Source organism: Mauremys mutica, chromosome 4, assembly GCF_020497125.1.
Source record: "Mauremys mutica isolate MM-2020 ecotype Southern chromosome 4, ASM2049712v1, whole genome shotgun sequence".
In the NCBI taxonomy this organism is placed as follows: domain Eukaryota; kingdom Metazoa; phylum Chordata; order Testudines; family Geoemydidae; genus Mauremys; species Mauremys mutica.
Window position 1 is genome coordinate 118717916 of NC_059075.1, and position 25236 is coordinate 118743151.

Genomic DNA, 25236 nt, shown 5'->3' on the forward strand with positions numbered 1-25236 from the left:
TACCTACCCCTCAGGGTTGGTGTGAGGGTTATTTAGTTAAGGTTGGTAAGAAACTCTGAGACCCCCCCTGGTGAAACATGACACCACAGGGCTTGCTGTTCCAGGGCTGGAACCTAGTTCCCTAACATGGTTCGAAAGTGTGGTATCCTGTCCATAGAACAATGCCAGACAACCCTTCTTGTACCATTAGCTGCAGTGTATCTGGATGCACCTGTAGTCTAGTAGGTTACTAAAAAAAAAACCCCCAGGTTGACTGCACACCTCTAAGCTATGGTGTCCCTCATATAGCTGTCACTGGGAACACATTAAGTGAGTCTCCGTTAGGTCCACCGTTTTTACTTGCTTCTTCCTTGCTTCCCCTGTAATTCTTCCCTCGCCTGATTTGTCTCTGAATTTGCTTTTCCTCCATCCTATGAAAAAGGAGAAACAAAGACAAGCAAAGGAGGAGGCGGCTTACATGAAAAGACCTATTAGGTCCCCTCTCGTCCGTTTCTCAGCTGGGGAAGGATTGTTCCGGCAATATATTCTTCGGGACTCTATCCAATCTCATTTTAAATTTTTTAATTCCATCCCATAATTTACCGGCCTGTTAACAGCCGAATAGACCTCCCTCTCTCCCTTTCCTGCTTTGCGCCATATTTATCCTTGGTGAAGCTCCATTGATTTCTACAGTGGTATGCTGGGGTGGGTTTGTCTCATACAGTTTAAATGTTCCTTTGATTAACTTCATCCCTTTCCTCCTAGTCATACCCTGTTAGATCACCCTGACTAATTCTTCTCCTTCCTTGGTGTTCATACCTTTCAAAGACTGTTAATCCCATTTTCCTTGTCATTGTTTAGGCAAATTATACATATTTATGTTTGCTAATCTTCTCTCATACATTAATGCAGCCAAACCATTACTTATTTCTCTTGTTCTCTTCCGAATACTCTCTGATTTGCCAACCCTGGATTTGAGCAGCCCAGAGCTGCATATAATGTAGACTTGGTGTGGTCTCGCCAGCACAATGTAGGGAGAACCAGCACCTTGCTGGTTGGTCATATAATATTTCTCTGTGTGCACTCCCATACTGTAGTTGCCTATTTTTGCTTGCATCGCATTGTGAGCTTCTCTCTAGGTTGGAGTTTGCTATGGGATCGCAATGGAAAGAGTCTTGTTGACTTCAAGTATCAGAGGGGTAGCCGTGTTAGTCTGGTTCTGTAGAAGCAGCAAAGAATCCTGTGGCACCTTATAGACTAACAGACGTTTTGCAGCATGAGCTTTCGTGGGTGAATACCCACTTCTTCGGATGCAAGGGAAGAAGAAGAAGTGGGTATTCACCCACGAAAGCTCATGCTGCAAAACATCTGTTAGTCTATAAGGTGCCACAGGATTCTTTCTTGTTGACTTCAGTGGGCTTTGGAGCAGGGCCCCAAGGTGTGTTGCTGCTTCCCTAGTACATCTGACCTGTTGAATATCTCTGTATGGATTACTTTTCCTCTGTGGTATTAGGTTTAATTTTTTCTGGCAGAATCTCATTTAATTTCTTGCCCATTCTTTCCCCACACACATTTTCACTTGCTGCTGTTTTCAGCACTTCCCAATTTAGTATAATCTGCACATTAAATTAGTGGCGGCTTCCCTCCCCTTCCAGATCGTTAATGAGGTTGTTCAGTAAAATCATGCCTAACATGCCAGTCTCTGTAATGTTCCTCTGGGCACCAATCCCTTTCGCAAAGCTGCCATTTATCATTCACTACACCTTGTTTATGGTCCTTGAGCCACTTTTCATTCAACCCATGTGTCAGCACTATGCTGTTCAAGCCAACTGGAATGAGATCTGCCTTGTAACATTTTGTGTGACACTGTCATCAAATGCTTTGCTAAAGCCCAGCTATATGTTCTGCCTTCCTTCTCGTTTTGTAATTCAATCAAAAGTGCCTTTCAGTTTGCTTGGGATGATTTGTTCGTAATAACCCATTCCCATTATCCTCTAGATGCGTAAAGACTTCTTTCTCTGCGTATTTTTTGTGTTATTTTATGTGGCACATGGACTGGATTTATCAGATAGCAATTGCGGGGATCGCACTTTCTTACTTTTTAGAAGATTGGTACCACATTTGCTTCCCCATCCAATCCTGTGGTATCTCTCCCAGTTCTCCCGTCATTTCTCAAATATAATTTCCAGTTGTTATCTAGTTCTGTTAGCACCCTGAGATTCATGTCATCCATACAAACTGTCTTTATACATTCTGCCCCTCTTCGCTGTCACCCCCTGCCCCCGCCTCGCAATTATTTATCTTCTTCTCATCAACAGTTGAGAGCAGGGATCTTGTTTTCAAACCTGCATGTGAAGAACCTAGCTCACTTGGTCCTGGGTCCAATGCCTGCTGAAGTCACTGAGACTCTTTCTGTGCGCTTTAGGAAGCTCTGGATCAGCCCTTGGTGCTATATAAACAATAATCACCATAGGATCTTCATTACAGCCTAATCGGCCTAACCTCTTTCTCCTGCTTTTCTTCCTTAATGCAGACTTTTAAAGAGGAATTTGGCTTCTCAGCCTTTTGGTTTTAATCATTCGTTTTAGCCCCCTCCTCATTTATTAATGCCTCTCCCTTTCTTCCCAGTAAAGAAGCTTCTGTGGGCCCAATCCTGCTCCTTTAGAAGTCAATGGCGCAGGCCCTGTGCAATACACCTTTAACCCCCGGCAGCACTCATTCCCTGTGCTTTCGGATTAGTTGCTGCTCTTATCTTTTCCTCCCACTCTCTACGCCTGTTTCCCTGCACCTCGCCTCTCCTCTTTTAACCAGGCTCTCTGAATTGCATTGGCTGCTGCTTGTTCTTCGCTGTCTTTTATCCTAGAGCAATTGTGATCTGCTGGGCCTCATCTCATCTGACCTTTTCCCTTCTCTCTCCTGATTTTGCTTTGCCTCTTTCCTTTCCTTTTGGCTCTTGCATTTGGATCCTGCTCCAAATCCACCCCCTATGCTAGACCACCTCCCCATTACCCTCACCTCTGTTGCCTCCTTCCATGATGAACAGCCCGTGGAGTGGCACAGCAGATCACAGACCAAATGCGAGGCTGATATTCTCACCTACGTCCGGCTCGGAGGAGGACAAAGCCTCCACAAGGGGCTATTGACAATTATTGATTGACACCGGGGTTAGCTGTGTCAGTGCACCTGGAAGGCATGTTGACCTCCGATGGCACATTGTATCTGTGGCCATATTGTCTGACAGCAGTGGTGGGTTGCAGCTTTCCCTGCTGGAGATCCCTGACAGGTTCCCCTTTAGAGCTGTGCACCTTCCCCAGCTCCCCAAGGACTCTGACCACACACTGACATCTCCCGACAGCTGGGTACTGACCCGGCTGGAGCATTTCCCTCAACCCCCTGGCAACGCTGGAGTCACCCCCATCCAACTCCCTTGGGAATCCCCAACTCTGCACATCCCCTGCTGCCAGAGCCCCTCTTCCCCCGCCAGCTCAGAAGCTAAACAAGGAGACTGCCTCTGGAGCCTGAGGCAAGTGCCTGACAAGGAGCTGCTGAGCCTCAGAGAGGAGTCCCCTGGAAGTGTCTCTGCGTGGGGAGCTGAGCTTGGCATCTGGGCCCCTCTTTCTGCTGTGGATGTACTTGCCAGCCTCTGAAATCAATAAAGAGGAAAAATAGTGACCCTGTGTCTGCTCAGTGGAAATGCACTGGACTGAGGGTGGTAAATATTTGGTTAAAAATAGAGCCAGCTCCTCCTTAGTTGGGGGTGGTTGCTGAGCATGTGGGAAATACAGGTTTGCGGTGAAAGGAGGTGAGGTTTCGCTTGCCACAATGAAATTTTGGATCAGGTGGGAGCCAATGTCCTTAACTTTAGGCCCACTGTGTATTTGCTTGTATCCCACACAGACCTCTTGGTATCTCACTGCTTTTTTATTGTAAGTTACGTCCATCAGAAATCCTGGATCAGAGGCAGAGGCCACTTCACAAACACTGGGGCTCCCTGAAGTCACAGGACTGAGTCCTGCTGTGGTCAGCTTTGTTCTTTGTCCCTCAGAGTGAGTAAGGGGAGCTCTGTACAGTTCATTCCACATGAGGGTCTTGCAGGTGAGACCTTAAAAATTGAGGCCAAGGCTTTGAAAAGAGACCCTAACTCTCTCTTGTGCGGTCTTATTTCATATAAAAATTTATCAGGGACTGTAACTTTGCGCTTATACATAGTGTTTTCAAAGTGCTGTACAGACATGAATGAGTTAATTATCCTTGCAACACCCCTGTCAGCTAGAGGTGTAAATTACCTGCATTGTAAAGATGGGGAAACTGAGGCACAAAGGGGCGAAGTGACTTGCTCAAAGCCACTCAGTAAATCAGGGATGGGGCTGAGATTAGATCCTAGGACTCCCAGCCCAGTGCTCCAACCACAGGACCATCCTTCCCCTTGTAAGGATGCATTGCTCATGTCATTTTAAAGCAACCTGCATTGTGTCTCAATTGGGATCTTTGCCTCCGTGTCTCTCACCCTTGGGCCCTGGTGATGGATGTCTTGCTAGTACACACAGCTTCTCTTTCCAATCTCCGTTCCCCCAAGGGCTCAGCTGGGCTGCGTCTGGGTTTGGAGAATTCCCTTGCTGCGAATAACGGAGACTTTTATTCACAGGCACCATTTCAGATTTTGGTGGGGGGCGGGCAACTTTAACCATGATTCCAGGGACTACTTAGGCGCCTGAAGACTCTAGTTGTTTTGCAGAGAATAACTTAGAAATATCTTCCAGGAGGATTGTATCTAATTCCTATATAAAGAAAGAATAGTAAATATTAGACCCACTCAGCTCTTATACTGACACCTTGTGTCAAGTCACTTAAGGGACACTGGTTAGGTTTAAAAATTTAATGTATATTCTTACTTTGTTACTAACTCTTGAATGAAACAATTGCAGAAAAGTCTGGATTACTTTCAATCACTTTTTTGCAGTTCACCAAGCTTGGAATAACTTTTGGAAACATCCTACTAGGGTAAGGCCCCCTGAGTTTATACTGCACCTGCCTGGGGCTCTAGGGGTGTTTCCCCACTGCAAGTAATAGATTAGAAACTGACTTTAAATAGGAATGAAACTGACACTTTCAAGTCACTTTCATAGTATTGCCAACCACATTCAAAAATGAATCAGGCTCACCAAAAATCATGAGATTGGCTTTAAACTCATGAGATTATGTAAAAATAATAGATTTGGTGTTCTTTTTATTTGCCTTCTGCTTTTCAAGCCTTTAGGGTGCACTGGAGTCACATTTTTAAGCTTTCTCCACAGCCATGAGGGCTAGAAACTTCTTCTTCTTCTAAGAATGAAGGCTGAAATCGTCACATATCCACTTGACTCCAGCATCTGGGGCTTTAAGGAAAACAATAATTGTCATGAGACTCATGACAAAATCATGAGAGTTGGCAACACTGATTTCTGTTTATAGGCTAGTGACTTTCCAGAAGGCTCTTGAACACAACGCTACAGTGATTGAGTTGCAGTTTTAAAACTAAACACCAAGAAAATGCCACGTTTTAAAGTTGAGAAAAAACTTGAGACTTCTGAGGTCTGTCAGGGCCACTGCAGGCAGGACAGGAAAATAAACAGGCACAGGAGCTCTGGGCAGCTCTTCCTCTTGAAAGAAAGTTGGAGGGTCAAATCTTCTAGTCCTTAATCAAGTAAAACTTCTATTGCCGTCAGCACCTTCACTCATAGATATTAACATGTGCTCAGTAACTATACACTTCATACTTAAATATCTGAACCATCTTATCCAGGGCTACACATTTTATACACATTGGCTCTGGGACTACATTTCCTGGCATATTCTGCTGAGCACAGAGATGGTGCCCAGTGAATAATGTAAATCATGACAATAATCATCGACTTTATGGACTCTTTGGATGCAATTTCTCATCTTTGTTCTGGAATTGGCCTGGGTACAGCTGAAACCCTAAGAATTTGAGGCATAAACACATCTGATACTCATACAACACTTTCTCATTCCTTCCTTTTCTCAAACTCAGAACAAAAAGTGACAAAACAAAATTATTTTCAGTTAAAATGTAAAATTTCACAGCAGCCATTGCTCTACAACCTAGCCTTGGGCAGAACCTGCCAACCCTTGGGGGTTAAGTGATCTCCTCTCATCTGACTTCTTTCTTTTCTTTCTTCTCTGCTGCTTTTCATGCTGTCAACCATGACATCCTTTCCAATTGTCTCAGACCGTTTGCTGGAGTCTCAGAGAATTGGCCTTCTTTATTTTGCTCCCATCTATCAGAGTCCACTTTTTTTGCAGCATATAGCGGAGAGAGAGACTGGTCCAATGGATAAGGAGCTAGCCCTGAGAGACCTGGGCTCTACTTCCCCCATGGACTTCCTGTATGCCTTAGGGACAGAGTTTCAAAGGTTTGTAGGCATCCAAAGATGCAGCTAGGCATCTAATGGGGTTTACAAAGCACTTAACTTTCTAGGCGCTTTTGAAAATCCCACTAGGTGCCTAAATACCTTTGAAAATCTGGCCTTTAGTCTCTGTCTTTCTCAGTGCCCCATCTGTACAATGGGGATAACAGCACGGCTCTACCTCGCCGAGGGGCTGTGAGGAGAAATAGGTTAGACATTGTGAGGTGCTCAGATACTATGGTAATGAGGGCACATAAGTAGCACAGGGAGAGTGGGAACTTCTCTATACCACTGCTGCTATCCCTTCTCTGGGTTTTGGCCCCTTCTTTTCACCTCCACCCCCCAAGCTTCCCACTTTTCTGAATGTAACCTTGGCTCAGAAGGCTTGGCTGTATTTCTTCTGCATCCCCTGTAACACCCTCCACTCCCTGCAGAGGGATTCCTGTTTTACAGGCTCATCTAATGACTTCCAGATCCTTAATTTAATTACCAGCCCTTTCTTATCCTAATCACCCTGCCTCTGTTTGTAAACAAAATACTGACTCCCTGCTCCAGGGCCACAAGCTGGGAGCAGCAGGTCTCCTCTGCAGAACTCACATTCCACACTCAGGCTGTGCTGCCCTTAAGAGCTCCGCCAAGGGAGCTCATCGCCTGTACGAAACTTGGGGTGCGGGAGGGAGCCCCTCCCACCCCCCCAAATGGCACCTCTGCTTTTATTCCTCCCAAGGAGCTGTGATCTCTCCCTGGGCTGTTCAGTTCTCGCTGGCTGGGTGCCTGCTGGGGGCAGCGTGACAGCACAGATACAGGGGTGTGTGTGTGTGTGGGCTCTCTGCCATCCCTTCGGTTGTATTAACTCTAATCTCCCTTCGACAATAACCTGGTCCTCATAATGGGCTCCTGGACCCAGTGTGTCCCTTGGTGATTCTGTCCCGGTCCTTGTTCGAAGAGCTGAATGGGAGGAAGTGGCTTGTTTAGGGTTTTCCCTTCCTAGAAGGCCGTTCACCAAGGGAGAGCGAACCCAGTGCTGCCACCCACAGCGCAAAAGCGGCTCCTCTGAGCTAATCCTGCCTGATGCCCCTTGTGTCGCCCTCCTCCGCTCTTTAGAGAGACTCTGGCACTGAGGGAGTCTGTGCTTCTTCCCCAAATGCCAGGGCACCTGGGATTGGGATGGTGAGAGATGAAGCCTTTGAGTTGCCTCCCCTTCCTGATCTTAGCTCTAGAGAGGTGGATTCAGTTTCTGGAGTGGGGGATTAGCCCCTGAGCTGCAGGTCCCTTAAGCATGGAGCCCCAGCAGTCCCTTGGTTGTTTTGGGATGAGGCTGGCCTTGAGTGCCATTAATGCCCTCTGAGCTCTTCGACCTGTGTGCAATTAACATCTTGCTTGGCTGTCCTGTACCCGTAGGGCAGCGGGTTGGATGTGTGCGCTGCCCTGCTCTGCCCAGCACTGTGGGGACTCCTTTGTGGATCACCAAGCCAGGGGACGCGCCATGCAGCACGTGCGCGCAGTGGGGTGAGACACCAGCATGACACGGTCCAGCCGGCCTGCAAATGCTGTTGGAGACCCCTCGGGTCTGCTTTGACGTTATCACCTGAGCTGTGGATTAGCCTGCCCTGTGTTCTGGTCTCAAGTGGGACATCAGCCCCATGTCGTCCCCTTGCCCTTCCACACCCCCTAGAGCTATACACACTTCCTGCAGCATTATCATCCCCTGGGTATCATGATCCCTCTCAGTGCTGGCCATTAGCCGAAGGCTCATTTCCACTGGGAGGAGAGCTTTCTACCGCAAACCCCTTAAATGATGAGATCTGGGTGGGGCCATAAGCTGCTTGGATCCTGGCGCTGTCCACACCCTGGATCTCTGACCCTTCGCTCATGTTTCACATGCTTATGTCCCCCAGCCAGGCCCCGTTCAAGGAAGGCAGCCAGCAGCTCCAGAAGCAGCCGGCGGTGGGACAATGGAAGCCGCTGGCATCATCCAGCGGCGGGAAGGAGCTGCCGCAGCTGGATGCTCGCTGCAGGGAGGCAGGTGGGGGAGACGACGACCAATCCACAGCGCAGCGCAATGTCTCCCGCCTGCGCAGCTCCTCGGTGGAGATCCGTGAGAAGGGATCAGAGTTCCTGAAGGAGGAGCTCCACAGAGCACAGAAGGTAAAGGCTTGGGCATGAGGATGTGTGTGTGAGAGGGGGGCACAGACCGGGAACTGAAGAGTGAAAAGGGTAGACGGGGTGGGAGTTTCCATGGACTGGAAGGTGGGAACATGCCCTGTTAGGGTACTAACAATGAGCGCAGGGTGAGCGCCTGCAGTGATTGGGGGTGAGTGGGGAAGGTGGGGCTGGAATCCGCACAGACGTGGGGCTGGGGGAGGAGCAGTGTCAGTGCGTGCAGAGCGGGAGGGGGCAGCAGGACGCAGTGGGAGAGACTGAGGTACATGGAAGAGGGTGGTGCTGTCTGCAGAGCGTACTGGGACCTGGTATGTGCTTCTGCCCAGCGTGCCAAAGTCCCCGGCTGTCCTCTCTGCAGGAGCTGAAGCTGAAGGATGAGGAGTGTGAGAGGCTGTCAAAGGTCAGAGAGCAGCTGGAGCAGGAGCTGGAGGAGCTGACAGCCAGTCTGTTCGAGGTACCACTTCCCTCTCACTTCCCCAGTTACTCCCTAAACGGAGGTCACTCACTGTCCCCCTTGGGACAGACTCTCTCCTCACTTTGCCCTTGCTTCGGGGTTTCCTGCATCCATGGCCAGCCCCTCCCAGTCTGTACAGTAGAGCTGGCCGATTGCATATGCAGGATGGCAGAGCATGGCGCAAGCTGGCAGCTGTGTTAATGGGGAGGGGCAGCATGCAGGGCACTGGTATGGGGAACAGGAGTTCTCCCTTCCCCCACTCCACCTCCAGTCACCCCAGCCACTCTGGCAGGAAACGTAAAATGAAGCAGCGCGTGTATTCGTTACACAGGTTTTCAGCCAGTGGTATCTGAGGCGGGACCCGGTCTAGGAGAGTCTGGGTGTTTGTGTCCTGCTTCCCCCCAAAGCAGCTGGTCCACATCACAGGTCCACATCACAGGTTTATTCGACTATTGCTGCTGCTGCTGAAGCTTGACAGTTTAGTCCTTTCGCTGGTGCACTAGCCGTGCTCCAGGCTTGCTGCAGCTGTTCTCATGTGGCCCATTCTCCAAGCTGCTTGCTGCTCCCCAGCCCTCTCCCAGATGCCAGCACCCAGTCCTTGCCTGGAGAGAGGCACCACAATGCCCTCAGTGCACTGCACCCCTGGGAGCTGCTTTACTGCATTCTGCTGGAGAGGGTGAATATTGAAAGGATCCATGTTCTTGTGCCATGGCTCATGATGAGCTCACAGGCCAGTAAAACCCTATCTTCCAGCAGCCCAGGACACTCAAACACCTAGCACTGGACAGGTTTTTATTGTGCCAGTCGGAGACAGGCCTGCGCCGGGTGCACTGCCCCAGGGGAGTTGGGAGGGGTATTGTGCTCTGAGCTCCCCACTGTCCTTGGGAAGGCTGCCATACTTGCTAGGGACCTTTGAGTACCCTGCCCCCAGGAGAACTGCTGAGCTGCATGGGTGCAGGGTAGAATGCGTCGCTTGGCTTTGTGGGGTTGCTCATTGCAGGGGCTGTGTGTAGCTGGGACTCTGGCTGCGATGAGCAGGTAGTAACACATTCTCTCTCCGCTGTAGGAAGCGCACAAGATGGTAAGAGACGCGAACACTAAGCAGGCGGCGTCAGAGAAGCAGCTGAGGGAGGCACGAGGAAAGGTGAGGACTCTCCAATCCCACCCCCTGCTGTACAGACACAAGGCTGCCTATGGGTAGGGGGATAGCAACGTAGCTGAGGGTCACATCCCATCCAGTCTCCTCCCAGTGGCATCTCCTGAACTACTGGCTTCTAGACATTCAGCAGGTCTCTCAGCTCACCACACAGCAGCTACTGAATGTGGGGAAACGTGCCATTGAAACCAGCAGCAGATCCAACTCTCCTATGAAAAACAGGGCCCAGAATTTCACCTGGGCTCCCACAAGCACAGAACTGACCAGCAGCTTCACCCAGCTGCAGTTTGTCACGTAGCAAACGTGAGGACAAGCTGCTGCTTAGAGGCACCACGGATAAGGGAGTCTGGGGAGATGGGAGTTAGGGACAGGATTCCCATATCAGGATGTACCACGGGGGCATGGAGCTGCATCTGCTGCTGACTCCTCATCAAGGAAGGGGTGTCTGGCTATAAGACTTAAATATGCCCTGCCTGCATAGCCTGGGCCATTGTGGGGGATGTGGACTGGGAAGGGGCAGGGAAGGCTCTGCAAGTTGTTTCTGATCTGTACAGACCCTGCTGCCTGATTTGAGATTCTGGGACAGGGGCAGGAGATGGAAGAGCTGGGCAGATGCTGTGGATGGATCAGGAGATGTCTCCTAGGCTGAGTGTGTGGCTGGGTGGTGCGGATGCCCCTGGATCCTGAGTGTGCATTCCCTGCGCGGTGCACGGGACTCTGCTGAGTGGAGGTGGTGATGTTGCTGACTCTTCTTGTCTCTCAGATCGACATGCTGCAAGCAGAGGTGACTGCTTTGAAGACTCTGGTGATCACTTCCACACCTTCCTCTCCAAACCGAGAGCTGCACCCCCAGCTCCAAAGCCCCTCCAAAGCTGTCTTCAGGAAAGGGCACGGGCGGAACAAGAGCGCCAGCAGCGCAGTAGTCACAGCCACCAGCCAGAGCATGCCCTTGGAGCCGGTCAGCAACGAGTGCAAAGAGGTGGGTGAATCCATTCACCCATAGGCGCTGACTCTGTACCCATCAGCAGCTCCCAGCCCCCCCACACCAGCTCACCTCCGCCTCCTCCCCTGAGCATGCCATGTGCTCCTAGTGCTTGCACCGCGAAACAGCTGTTTTGCACAGCAAGTGCTGGGAGGGAGGGGAACACGGAGCGCTTGGGGAAGAGGCAGGCCTGGGGCGGGGATTTGGGGAAGGGGTCCAGTAGGGGCAGGGAGGGGGTGGAGACTTTGGGGAAAGGGTGGAGGGGCACGAGCAGCCACTGGTGCCGGGGAAAGTTGGCACCTGTGCATTCACCCCATCAGCTCTTGGCCCTGCATGGGCGTGAGCCCACATGCTGGGGAGGAGCTGGTGGAGGGATCTTCTCAGAGATTTCCCTTGAGGTCTGCAGACCCCACAGCCTTTCCCCTGCTCCACGGTTTGAGTGTTAGGTATAGCTCCATATATTGTTATTATTATCCTATCTCATACAACTGGAAGGGACCCCGAAAGGTCATCGAGTCCAGCCTCCTGGCCTCACTAGCAGGCCCAAGTACTGATTTTGCCCCAGATCCCTAAATGGCCCCTTCAAGGATTGAACTCACAACCCTGGGTTTAGCAGACCAATGCTGCCTGTGATGTTCACAGTAATGCCATTCGTGGATTAGGAGTCTTCAGAGCCTTGCCGTGCTGGGAGCTGGGGGTTTCTTGGCAAAATCCCAGACTATGGGGACTTCCCCTTACAGGACTCACTCCAGTCTGGGTTCAGGAGAGAACTTCTGGAAACAACCTGCGTGCCTTTGCAGGACTTTTCTGGCTATATGGATACGGCTCTTAGCAGCACTGTAAGCACCTACTGAGAACTGCCTTTCCTGATCTGCCTCTGCAGTCTAATGGCTACTCTGGCTAATGCTGTTTGCTTTGATTTCCCATCTGTCTAGTGTGGACTAATGGTTAGAGCGTAGGACTGGGAGTCGGAATTTCTGCTTTCTGTTCCTTGGCTCTTCCACTACCTCACTATGTGACCTTGGGCAAGTCACCTTTCCTCCCTGGGTCTCAGTTTCTCTATCTGCAAAGCAGGTTTTGCCTGCCTCCTGAATAGGGCCAGGCAAATAAATACAAACAGCTTTTGTGAATATTCTTTCAGCTAAAATCCTGTTAATTTCCTTCACTGAGTTTTGTGGCCCCTTTCTTTTGCTGTCCCTAAACACTGATGTGAGTACAACATGGGTCTGCCAGAATTTATCTTTCTGCAAACAGTGTTGTGACTAGTTGTGTGAACACACCTTTGCACGAGTGTTTGCACGGCCATCCGGAAAACTCCTTGTGAGTGTCAGAGCTGGAGGGATGAGGAAGCAAGTTTTGGCATTTGAGCAGGAAGAACAAACGTGGTTGCAGTGGTGGGTGCACGTGCTTTGCCTCCACTGCCAGGAGCTTTGGTGTCTGCAGCGTGGAAGTATTTCAAGAGCAGGGAGGCACTTGGCCCATCTGGCTTGTACCTATAATGCAGCCAGGAAGTCAGACAGTTAATCAGACCAGGAAGCAGTGACCAAAAAGGACCAGGCTGACCTCTTGGATGACTATTTGTCTGACAGTGACTTCAGTGAATGGCAATGGGGATGGGCGAATTCAATCAGTGAGCTTTAGCACCTGCTAATATCACTGTATATGGGATTAGAATTACACACCGGAGTCTGGGTGTGAACACGAGGAGAGAATCAAAGGAAGGGTCTGTTAAATAGCCATAAAGTCTTGCTTCATTGGTTTACATTTATCTCTCTTGATCACGTAGGAAAGAACCCAGATATGTTGAAATTTGAAGTCCAAGTATGTAGCCAAATAGAAGGATCCTTCTTGTGGCAATAAGAAAAGAGGCTCCTCTCCCTGCATGAATCAAAACTCCTGTGAGCTGCTAAACCACGTGATCCAATCAGGGACCAGAAGCATTAGCCCCTGACTCAGGTGTCCAGTCAGGCAGCTGCACTGTTGACTCACTGATACCAAACAGCTGAAAGGCTAGCGAAGCCAGTGCCACGCATTAGCTGAACAATTGTGACATGGGGACAAACTTGTAAAAGCCCTGCTCTGTTTGCGTGCAATTCATAAACTACAAAGGGCTGTGTTTGCTGATGCTGTCAATTGCTTGTTCTAATCATGAGGGTCAGACACCGAAGGTCTGTAATCAATGGGAAATTCTTGGAAGGAAGGTGCTTGTAGAATGCCAAAGATGGTAATTATTTCCCCTTTCTTGCTCACTAAGTGCACAACCCTAGCAAGGTCCCTACTGCGCCCTTACTCTGGCGTAAACTGTGTCTACACAAGGGATTTCCATTGGTGCAGCTAACCAGCTGCCTAAAATCCGGGGCCTACATTTTCAAAAATGTGACTAGTGAATTTGAATGCCTCTGTTTTTAGGTGCCCGCCTTGAAACATACTTATGGGGCCTCAGGGTTGCGCAACACGTTGGGGAAAATCAGGTTTCTTTAAGGCAGCTCAAGCTGAGCACCCAAAAACTGAGCAACCCCAAATCACTGGCCGCTTCTGAAAACGTAGGCCAAGGGAATGCTGAAGAACCTACGAGCTTTCGAGAGGCACTCGGTGCGCTGACAGGCAGAACTCGCGTTTTCTGTATCTTCTGTCTCATGTTTTTGCCTTTCTTTCTCTGCCTGCCTCTCTGAACTGTTTCCTTGTCTGTCTCTCTTCTCTCCACTCGTCCTTCAAAGTTTGGCGTGCCCACTCTCCTCTCTCTGCTCCTCTGTATTGTCCCAGGGAAGGCCATCCACATCACCTACGAGCCAGGCTGGCAGGCCCTGGTGGCAGATCCTTCCTCGTCGTCCTCCTTGCGGCAGGTAACCTCTGGAGCTAGAATAGATGTGGCACAGAGGACAGGTTGGGGGAGGGTGGGAATCATCAGCGTCTCACAGCTCCAGCCTTTCAGCTCTCCCTTTCTTTTGACACTAACCTCCATTTTTTTTTGTTTCTCTAATTGATTTCCATATTGTGGCGCTGGAGTTGTCTCCCGGCACCAGGTGAGCAGTCTCCATAGCATAGAGCTAGTGCACTGTCAGGACAGGCTGGGGACTAGGCTGCTTTGTTCACTTATGTTCTTTTCATGCTCCCCTCCCTCCCTTTAACAAACTGTAACAGGGTCTGCTGGTCCTGTCACTCCTGCAGCCTAGAGCCAAGGCCTGCTGGGATTTGGCATTGGACTGATGGGAATTGTAGGGCATGCTGGGAGCGGGCAGGGAAGCAGGATATAAAATGAGAGAGACTAGGGAAGAGGCAAGATCTGCTGTCGGTCCCTCACAGCTGTGTATTTGATCTGCAAAGGGGAATAGGTGCAGCAGCTCTCATGTCCTGGAAAGCTGCTCCCTCTCTGCAGAGAACCCATAACAAATGTAACCATTCAGTGCTCTGAAGAAAGGCTGCTTCTTATACCTAGGGTGACCAGATAGAAAGTGTGAAAAATTGGGACGGGGATGGGGGGTAATAGGCACCTATTTAAGAAAAAGCCCCAAATACCGGGACTGTCCCTATAAAAACGGGACATCTGGTCACCCTACTTATACCCTACTTTCCCTTCTATGCATGACCCACTGCTTACAATCCCCATCACTTCTGGGAACAACAATTCCCAGAATGCCTCAGTTCTGGGCTGCAGCAGCTCCAAGGCTGCTGGGTTTGGACCTGTCTTTAAAGGGCCAGCACACCTGCTACACAAATGGATAGAAATGGTGATGGCTATTCACTGAAAGCTTTTCCCTGACTCTCTCCTTTGCTGAATTGACCTCTTTCTCCGAGGGGATTCTGCCTTTATGTCCTGACCTTCGTTGCCATCGTGGGCTAACCCTGCCTGTCCTCTCCTGGGATGAGAGGGGAATTTGGTCTGTTCACTTGCTCTCTGGCTGCCTCCCCCAGTGGGGACTCTGCCTTGCCTTTGGGGAACTCGGGCATTTCACAGGCCTCAGACTGAGCTACCCTCACTTGGCATGTTAATCTGTCACAGAGATGGTGATGTGGGTGGCAGACAAGGCAGATGCAGAGGTTCCCCTGGTGGCGATCCTGCTTTTCTCTGCAGTTCCTGCTGAGGTTCCAAGGCAGCTTTGTAGTTGGGGAATTGGTGTGTTAACTCTTGTGGTGTCTTTCTCCCTCTCCCCAACCCCCCACCTTCTCTCTTCCTGTGTCTCCCCTGAACTCACTGCAGGTCGACTCCATCCTGTTCGCTGAGTTCCAGGCCTGGAAGGAATCCCCAACTTTGGAAAAATCCTGCTCCTTCCTGGAGAGGATTTATCGGGAAGATGTGGGGCCCTGCCTGGACTTCACCAAACAGGAGGTGAGTACTGGAGCAGAAGCAAGGACTTGGGGGGTCGCTCTGCTCAGGCATTCAGGCTGTACTGATGCTGAGGGGGGCGCAGTCACCACCTCACGGGACATGAGCTTTGCTGATCTGAATTCGGGTCTGTGTTTCTTGCTGTAGCTATCAGAGCTGGTGCGGGAGGCTGTGGAGCAGAACACGCTCACCATAGAGCCCGTAGCTACCCAGGCACTGCCCGTGGTGAAGGTGTCGGCGATGGAATGTGGTGGACCAAAGTAAGAAACCTCCCAGGTGCTCCCTCAGCCATCACTGACGCTCACATCCAGCATCCTTCCACGCTATGGCAGCTTCCATCCCACACATCTGCTCAGTCTTCTGCTGTGTCTCCAGAACGCTGTCTCAGATCACTCTAGGGGTCCCATCAGTAGCGTAGCTGGGCGGGAGCAGGGCAGCGGCCGCTCTCCCACTGAGCACAAGCGACACCTTTTCAATTTCTTGGCGCCTTTTTAATTTTTACTCACCTGGCGGCGCTCCAGGTCTTCGGCAGCACTTCGGCAGCGAGTCCTTCACTCGCTCCGGGTGTGTTCAGCAGCACTGAAGGCCCTGTCGCCAAAGTGCCGCCGAAGACCCGGAGAGCCGCCCCGCCGGGTGAGTAAAACCGCCGCAGCGGGTGGTGCCTCTTTTGGTGATCGCTCCCCCTGTTCATTCCACCGGGCTATGCCACTGGGTCCCATCACCTGAGCAGCTAAGCAGTACTGGGTAGTAGCTGAGTAGTCTGGTGTAGAAACACCTCTTTAGCTAATATTTCACAGTGTGTTTTCCCATCCCAAACCAAAGGCAGCAGCTGGCCTGGATCCAGGCACTCACTGCTAGGGGCTGGTTGAGCCACATGGAGTTTGAGGCTTTGGAGTTTTCCTGAATTATTTCGGGGGGCTGGAAAAACTATTTGGAGTTCACAAACTTACCCAACGTTTTCTTCCTCTAACTTAAACTCGGGGCCAGCGGAGTCACCCAAGGGTGAGTCGTTTGAAAACATTGTCTCTCAAGGGCAGAATTTGCTATGTACTGGGGCTAGGAGAACCCCCAGCAGCTGAGCCAGCAGGACTGGGTGACCCACAGATGGTGTTTTTTATTCCTTCCCTCTTGCAATTTCTCCTATGCATGTGTCCCGTAGTGTACAAGTTCACATCACATTTTTGAACCCATGATGCTCTAGGTGGGTTTGAAATCGGGCAAAATGAGCTCACCCATCTCTCCTCCCTATCTTTCACCCAGCCCCTCCTGAGAGTTGCATCGATTGTTTTCAGAGTCACTACTGTGACAGCTTGGGAATCACTTGTCTGTCTGTGCTCCTGATGTTACAGAGCCTCAGTTTCCCCCAGGAAGGGCAGTGGCAGGAAATGGTTCAATCCACTATCACTGCAAACAGAGAAGGGTCAGACTCCTGAGCTTTACCTTTCTTGACCAAGAGAGAGGATTTCACTTAGCTGTTGTGTTTAGGTCAGCTTGGGGTTTTTTCTGCTGCTAGTAGCAGCTTCTTCCAAGCCAAAGGTCATCGGTCATGTCATGAGGCAGTGACCTGAATGACACACAGACTGCATGGCAAGCTGTTCCACATTCTCTTTCTTCTCAAAACAAATCACTCTGAGAGTGTTAGTCCCATGCCAAAAACAAGCCATCCTGTGTGTATGCTGATTGGTTGCCTTCTTTTGTCTCTTCTCACAGTGGGTTCCGGTCACAAATTGTAACGTAAGTGATTTTTAGCTAATGATTAAAGATCTCTGATCCATTAACAAGTTACTAACTCACCTGGTTACTAATGGCTTTGAGGCTGGAGTTTAGCCAGTAACTTTTTTAATCCTGTTAATGCTGGAAGGTGAATTGAAGGTCCCACTTACAACACTCTTTGGGACAAACGGCCTAAAAGTGACTAGTGATTTTGGGCCCAACTTATAGAGAGGCCTGGTTTCCGTAGGGTGAGTGCTCAACGCTCTCTGAAAATCCTCTCCCTTTAATATGTCTCAAACACTAGGTGGCCCAAATCACTCCTCACTTCAGTAGGCCAGGCTTCTGCTTTCATTGTTTAGCCCATGTTTGTCTGTTTAAATCCCCTGCTAGTGGGGGAGAGAAGATAATGAAACGGGCTCACATGCTCACCTGAACATTTGGTGTCACATTTCCAATCTCGCTGATTCTTCCTGCCTGATTCGTGGCCATGCTAGCTACTTTCACAGCTAAGGAGTGATGCCAGCATCCAGCCCAGAGGCGCAGGGACGGAGAAGGATGTAACGATGGTTAAATGCTGAGAAATACCAGGAAATCCCTATTGGGTGGCATGGAGTGATGCTGGAAACGTTCCTGGAATTTTTCAGCAAATGCTGGAAACTGGAGTTCTCTTTATAGACAGTTGAAAAGAGTCAGAGAACATCAGGAGACCCCAACATCTCCTGGCCTTTGATCTGGAAAGCCTCCCATCAGTTTCAGTGGGCTTTTGCTTAGGCCCCGTTTGATTAAAAGCGACTCTGGAGGGGGCTAGATACCAACTGCAAGCGAGATGCTCAGTGGAGCATAATCATTGGGTATAATCAGCGATGAGCCCCAGTGTATAGTCCATGTGGTCATTCAATGAAGATGCCAGACCACATGGGCATTCTGCCCTTGTTGCAGATGGGATTTAATTTATAAACCTTTTCTTGTTTAAGTTCATGTTTGAAGTTAAAAGTTAATGTTTGAACTTGGCCTCTGTGTGACATCGGCACAGGTTAGAACGGACCGACTCTGTGCTGTGGGTTCCAGCAGAATAAGCTTCCCGGAAAAACACACGTTAAAGGACAATGAAGAAATGATACACTGATTGGAAGAGAAGACATGCATAAGGGGAGGTTGAAGGAGCTATGTAGTAGCATGCTGCCAGAGAGTATTACATATCCCCTTTGTGGCTGGACCGTAGAAGAGGTTATCAGCCTTCAACCGTCTCCAGATAATGGAGTTAGTCCTTTTTAGCTCAAATACTAGAGGCCTGTGTTTTGAAACTGGGTTCAATTCCCAGTGCGTGGTTGTGTGAACAGAGACAGATGATGAGGAACTTTGGTAAAACTCCCTTTGGCTCCAGTGAAAACTCTGCTTGAGTAAGGGCTCCAGGCTTTGGCTCTGAACTGGGCATGAGCCAAGGGAAGAGCAGCATTATTCTGGACTTACACCAGTGTTACTGAGCTCAGGATCTGGCCTTTGGCTTATAAATACCTTCAGCGTAACAATAGTATAAACTGAGGAAGGGGAACATTCCCAGGCGCAGAAGATGGTAGGACAAAGAGCAATGACTTTAAAGATAAGTAAGAAGACGGTCTAGGAGGGATCCTCAGAGCAACGGAGCAGTGAAGGGGATGGTCAAGGCACTGTTGCTACAGAGTTCAAGAGAAGGTTGGAGACTAGGTTAATGAGAATAAAATAGTGAGAGACCCTGCAAAATGCAGGGATCAGACTGGATGGTTCAAGTGGCTCTGGTCCATCAGGGAATCTGTATTATGGAGGGAATATGTCCTCCCACTGTGATAATAGTAGAATGGAACAACTTAAAGATCTGAGTAGTGGAGTATGGAGTGTACGTGCCATGTTTCTGCATGGAGAAACTGAACCGCAATCTGAGCTTGTCCACAGACCTCCTGATGTGCACTAGACCTGGTCTCGGGACGGTCCAGAGAGCTGCTGTATGGCACTCTGACCAAACAGATCCAGCCCTGAGCAGTGATGGAGGAACAGCCCCCTCCCCTCACAGGACGTAGAGACCCTTTTCCTAAGGCCGAGTAACCCCCAGTGCATGCATGATGGAGAGGGTGCAGAGAACAGACAGAACTCTTTACACTCATTACATTGCTTCATCCTAATGTCTAACAGCTTTTCTCCTGACCTGTCTCCAGCACTGCATGTCCTTCTGGTTTCAGACCATACAGGGGGAGCCGTGGCATGCAGGGCCCTGTATCAGTTTACCTGGGGATTGTGTAGCTCCTGGTGCCTCCTGTGCAAATGTAGGATGAGAATTCTCCTGTACTTGCCCCTTCCTGCAGCTTTTATTGAATTGTTCCTGGCAGCAGAGAACTCAAATCCCACCTTCCTCTTTCCTCTCCTGGGCTCTGACTGACTCAGACCTGGCTGCTGGTGTTTGACTTGAGGAAGCTGCCAGCTGCCATGCTCTGCTCCTCCAGGAGCTATCTTTCACTGAAGCACTCTTTTCCTTTCTCCCTGCAGGAAGTGCGCTCTGAGTGGCCTGTCCCGAGCCTGCAAACACCGCATCAAACTGGGGGATTCTGGGAACTATTATTACATCTCACCATCCTGCAGGGCCAGGGTGAGTCCTCCAGCATCCCAGAGGCCATCTCTTCTCCCAGAGCCTTCCAGGAACTGAAACAGATTAATCCCTGGTGTAGCTCCATGGAAGACAGTAGGGGTGAATTGGGCTGATAGAGTTGAGTTGGCTCTCAGTCAGTCTGCATTGATCTCTGCTACGCAGCCCTGTTTCTCAGGGTACAATACAGTGCAGTGGTCTGGGTTGTGTCACTCATTTAAGGCAACAGTAACTTTCAAAATATGTCTTTACGTCTCTCTTCTCCATGATTTGATTCTCTGTGAAGCTTTGATTTCCTTTGTCAAACACTGTAATTCACTGTTCCTTGAATGCTGGGTTTTGTTACTGTGCAGACTAAGGCTGTTCTGGAAGCAGACTCTCTCTTTTTACTCTGGAGAGCACTGAAAAGGTAAATTATTCAGTATTATTATGGCCCTGATTCAGCAAAGTACTTAAACAAATGGTTATGCTCAGCTCTCTTCAGCAAAGGTATCAAGCATTTGCCTAAAAGGAAACCATGTGTTTAAATGCTTTGCTGACTTGGGGCCTAAAGGAGCAAACCATTCCCTACAGGAGTCCCTGTCTGGGGTAGGGCTGGGGGGGGGGTATATTGGTAATAGAGCTCAAACTTTGTCACTTTAACAAAAACAGTCCAATTTAGCACAACTCCTCCTTGCACAAACAGTGTAGTTTTGCACTAGGGCTTTTTCAAACAAAAGAAATTCCTGTGTTGTAAAACTTCTTTCAGCAGAGCTCAGTTGTTCCTTTCAAGTCTGAATCTTCACAAAGTGCAAATATTTAGGTCATGTAATTCTGGCCCGGGATGTTCCAGTTACAAATATTGTAGTGAAACTGGCTGGCCCCTGCTCATCTTCACACAGCCCTAATTTCTGGTACTGAATACACATAAATATCTGCCTTTCTCCTAACTCTCATCCCTGGCTGAAAATACACAGGACTTAGCTCTTTTCATCCATAATTCTCAAAGTGCTGCAGTATTGCTGCAGATGAGGAAATAGGGCCCCAGAGAGATGAAGTGACTTGCTCAGGGTCACACAGTGCCTCAGTGGCAGATCAGAAATTAGTCCCACAACCCTTTACTCCCAGTCTAGTCCCGTATCTGCACTTCCCCAGCCTATCCCATTTTACTCTCCTTCTCCTGCCAGGGAGAGTCCCATGGGTTCGCACCAGGATTTCCAAAGTGACAGTAGTGCTGAGCACCCATTGACTCCAGCTGGAGTTGTGGGTAATCTGTACTTGTGAAAATCAGCCCTGTGAGCATAGAGGATGATGCCAAAGCACTGAGATGGGTGGTGGCGATGCCAAACCCTGCAGCCTTAAGGAAGAGGGGTCCTCTGGCCAGCGTATCTGCCTTTGCTTTGGCCAGCCCCTGCTGTGCTATTATTAATTATTATTATTATTATTGGTGAGGCCGTTTTACAGCAGTGTCTCTCTCTCTCCTAGATCACAGCCGTATGCAACTTCTTCACCTACATTCGCTACATCCAGCAGGGCTTGGTGAGACAGGATGGTAAGAGGCAGCCGGCGGCCCCCAGCAGAGGGTTGGGGATCAGTGGGAGCTATTGCAAGAGCTGCTCCCTGTTGCAGAAAGGGACTGGGCTCCTAATGTTCAGTGAAGGGAGGTGAGAGGGCAGGAAGGACTTTCCCTCAGCCTAGTGAATGCTCTGGAGGGATGGGAGGGCCCCAGTCTAGCTGAATGGGAGGGAGATGTGGAGAGCTCTAGACGTTGAGGGAGAGAGGTCAGTAAAGGGGCAGGGAAGCAAGGGAGGGGGACAAGAGGCCTGAGGTGGGATGGGCAGGAGAGGGGTGGAGAAGGAAAGGAGGTGCCCACACTCTGTGCTTTGGGGGGCTGTGCCCCATGCTGCAGGGCTGGCTGAGCAGGCTGGCCCTACTCCTATGGCTCACTCCAGTCCATGCGTACTCTCTGTGTGGACCGACGTCCCACTCATAGGGGAGGGGGTGAGCCAGGTGGCTCATGCAGCGCCTAGCGTGGGGCTGGCTAATCCTCCTGTCCCTTTGCTTTGCAGTGGAGCTGATGTACTGGGAAATCATGCGGCTCAGGAGGGAAATGTCCATGGCCAAGCTGGGCTTCTACCCCAGCGCGATGTAGGCTGGGCCTCGCCGTCTGAAGGGAGCTGCCCCAGCACGAACGTCACGTACTCCAGCAGACAGACAGACTGAGGCAGTGCGTCTACGCCGACGGGGTTCCCTCCTTCTCCCGGCCTGACGTGAACCACAGAGGGGAGGAGGAGAGTTCCGCCGTCCAAAGGCCTCCTTGCTGCCGTTCTCACAGTGACTGAGATGCAGACACCCCCACCTGCCCCCAGAGATGGGCTGGTCCTTTGAGCTCTGGGGGGTGGCCAGCGCTAAGTTCTGTCCATAGTGGACCCTTTTCCCTATGCTGCCTGTAGCCAGTTTTTTTAATTTTATACACAATCTTGCTTCTGCAGATTCTCCGAAACCTGCTGTGCACGAGGCAGGTCCTGGGCTCCTCTGTTTGGCAGAGGGTCCTTCAGCACCGAACTGCAGCTGGGCCTTCCTATATCCACCCCCCTGCCTGAGCGAGGCGGGGTGCAGTATTGCTCTGCTGTGCCCCCAGCCCTCACTGGTGCCCCTGCAAATGCCAGCCCCGCACAGTAACCTCACTGAGAGCCATGCAAAGCATATTTTCCAAGTGCTTCCCTGCTCCTCTGGCAGTTGCCTATAGGAGTCGTTTTCCATTCGCTCAGTCACAAAGAGGGGTTTGGTTTTGTAACCCAGCTCAGAGCTGCTGCTGGGAGAGCTACAGCGTAGGCCAAAGCTCTGTGCCTGGGGCCTTGGTCGCAGTGCAAATGGAAATTGCAGAACAGAAAGCTGGCCACAGCTATGCTGAGGTTGGCTGTACTAGGCTGCAGACAGTGTCTCTTCAGGTCCTTGTGAGGCAGCGGTGCCTGGCTATGGTCACTGCAGGAATGAGCAGCTCTCTATTGGTCTGCTATAAACCCCAGCCAAGGACAGATGCCTCCTAGCCACTCCTGTTTCTAGGCTGCAGCCTCAGGCATTCACCTCCCTGCTGTCCCAATATAAACTCCAGCCTGGGGCTGTCTCCTCTCTGGCTCTCCTTGTAGCCCCCAACTCAGGCAGTCACTACTCAGTGTCTAGTTATAGGCTCTGGCCCTGGGCATTCACTTCTGTGCTGCTTCATTATAGATTAAGGCCAGAAGGACCCATTAGATCATCTAGTCTGACCTCCTGTATAACAGAGGCTGTAGAATTTCACCCAGCGACTCCTGTATTGGACCTAAGCCTTGCCAGTGCTTCAGGGGTGAAAGTAACTTAAGGGACTTACCGGTGCGCAGGGCAGCCGGGGTCCTGAGCAAGGTTGGGGGGGAGGGCTGCTGGGGCCAGACTCCTCCAGCCAGCCCTTCAGCGTGGCCTTTTGGCGATTTAAAGGGCCCAGGGCTCCCAGCCACCGCTGTCAACACTACCCCGGGGCTCCAGCAGTGATTTAAAGGGCCTGGGGCTCCGGCTGCGGTAGCAGCGGCTGGGAGCCCCTGGCCCTTTAAATCACCGCCAGAGCCCCATGGTAGCAGCAGTGGTGCCTTGGAGCCCTGGGGCTCTGGTGGCAATTTAAAGGGCCAGGGGCTCCGTCCACTGCTGGGAGCCCCGGGCCCTTTTAAATTACTGGGCCCCAGGGAAGCTGCCCCCTGCAGTATGGTCGGCTGTGTACCAGCTCTTACCGGTACGTTGGACCGGCTTACTTTCACCTCTGCAGTGCTTCCTTAATGGTCTCCCAGCTCCCCAGCAGGGAGCCCTGAGACACCACTGCATGTGGGTGACAGCGCCTGGGACAACCATCTCCTAGGCCCCCCTGCAGCTCACATCTCCCCTCCCACTGTCATTAATATAGGAATATATGCAGTAGTGCTGGGAGGGCCTGATCCAAAGCGCATTGAAATCCTTGGACTCCCAGTGTCTTGGGCTCAGACCTTAAATATAGATGGTGCTTTACAGAATCTTGCAAAGCCATGATCCTTGCCTTGGAGTGTTTTTATAATTGAATAATTAACCTCATCTATCATGTCATCGTCTTGGCTGCCATTCTGTGCTGTTGCATCATCTCGCCTGGCACTGCGGAGCCGCGTTTCTCTGTGATGTAATTCCACTGCCATCAGCAGAACCACAATTCGGACCGTCGGCACCCAGACTCAGGTCATCTGTGATGTCACAGCCTCTCCCCGGAGGAGCTGCTACACAAGTAACCTGATCACGTGCAAAGGAAAACACTGTGCCTGAGTCGCCTTCCGTTCTGCTTTTCGTTTGTCTGGGATGGAGGGGGGGCAAATGGCTGTTTGCAGGTCAGCAGATGTCTCGTTGCATAAGAGCCTCTTGAGCGTGGGTCAGCAATCCTGGGAAAGGCTCTCCTTTCATCACGCAAATGCTGGCTGCACTCTGCCGCTCTGCGGGATGCTCTGCCTGGTGGCCCTTGGTGCCACCCTGATGGCATACAGTGGCACTTGCAAGCAAAGGGTTGGTCAGTAAGTGAAACTCAAGTCCTGCTCCCCAGGGAGGTAGCTGGGAGGAGGATGCTGGAAATGCTCCCACGGTACCTGCCTCTTCCTGCTTAGAACAGGCCTGGTCTGAAACACCAGCACCCGGTTGTGGCCCCACTGCTTGGCTCTGCTTCAACAGCCATGAGCCGTGGTGGGATTGCAAGGTCTAATTCCTCTTCAGCAACTGGGTGTCCTGGAAATCCTCACTCTGATCCTGGCTGAAAAAATATTAGCTGTTTTCTGCAGGGGAAGGTGATTTACACTGTGAATTACAGGCCTGGAGAGAGCATTTAGGGACAAGCTAGGCTGGGTGCCAGCATTTGAGCTGGTGTGAATCAGCATCTCTCTGAGTCCAGAGGAGCTATTCTGATTTACACCAGCTGTGAGAAGGGAAACCTGAGAATGTCCTCCTCAGAGTCAGATTTCAGCTCTTCCCTTGCAGTTCCACCTGGATCTATTTTTCCATGGTTCCTGCTCTAAATTGCTATGTAATGTTGCTGTGTGCTGTTAACCAGCTGTGGTGTTCCAGCCTGGAGGTCACTGCAGGTCAGCAGTGGGTGAGATGATCCTTCTGTGTAGATTTTCCTATCAGTCTGTAAAGTGCTTTGGGATGAAAGGAGCTAGAGAACTGCAAGCTGTTATTGGTCTAGACACTTTGTTTTTGTCTTACATTTAAAACAATGTGTTAATTACTCTGAAATTGCTCAATTTAAACATCAAGATGGCTGCACTCTGCTCTTTATAAAGGAAAATAAACCTTTGTCTAGAGGAAGAATCACAATTCCAGACTCCGTATTTGGCTTGGCCACACCAAGGAGGGCAGGGAAGCAGTTTAGTGGCCAAAATAGGGATCCAAATAGCTCTGTGGACAGGACCGGCTCTACAGTTTTC

At 50.5% G+C, this 25236-nt stretch overlaps 1 protein-coding gene across 6 annotated transcripts in view; it reads left to right on the forward strand.

Moving 5' to 3' along the window:
- The window catches only part of RAB3IL1 (RAB3A interacting protein like 1), a 45432-nt gene extending 22173 nt beyond the window's left edge, over positions 1-23259 (forward strand). For 2 of the 6 annotated variants that reach the window (XM_045013768.1, XM_045013770.1), the window contains exons 2-12: positions 8285-8534; positions 8908-9003; positions 10070-10147; positions 10923-11138; positions 13859-13984; positions 15340-15468; positions 15613-15725; positions 17176-17199; positions 19696-19795; positions 21257-21323; positions 21841-23257. In XM_045013768.1, the coding sequence (XP_044869703.1) occupies positions 8285-8534; positions 8908-9003; positions 10070-10147; positions 10923-11138; positions 13859-13984; positions 15340-15468; positions 15613-15725; positions 17176-17199; positions 19696-19795; positions 21257-21323; positions 21841-21923 (1282 nt within the window). In that variant the 3' untranslated portion in view covers positions 21924-23257. Of the gene's footprint in view, positions 1-8284; positions 8535-8907; positions 9004-10069; positions 10148-10922; positions 11139-13858; positions 13985-15339; positions 15469-15612; positions 15726-17175; positions 17200-19695; positions 19796-21256; positions 21324-21840 lie in introns of all 6 variants that reach the window. The other 4 variants (XM_045013765.1, XM_045013766.1, XM_045013767.1 and 1 more) reach the window with 4 other exon arrangements.
- Positions 23260-25236: the final 1977 nt, after the last annotated feature.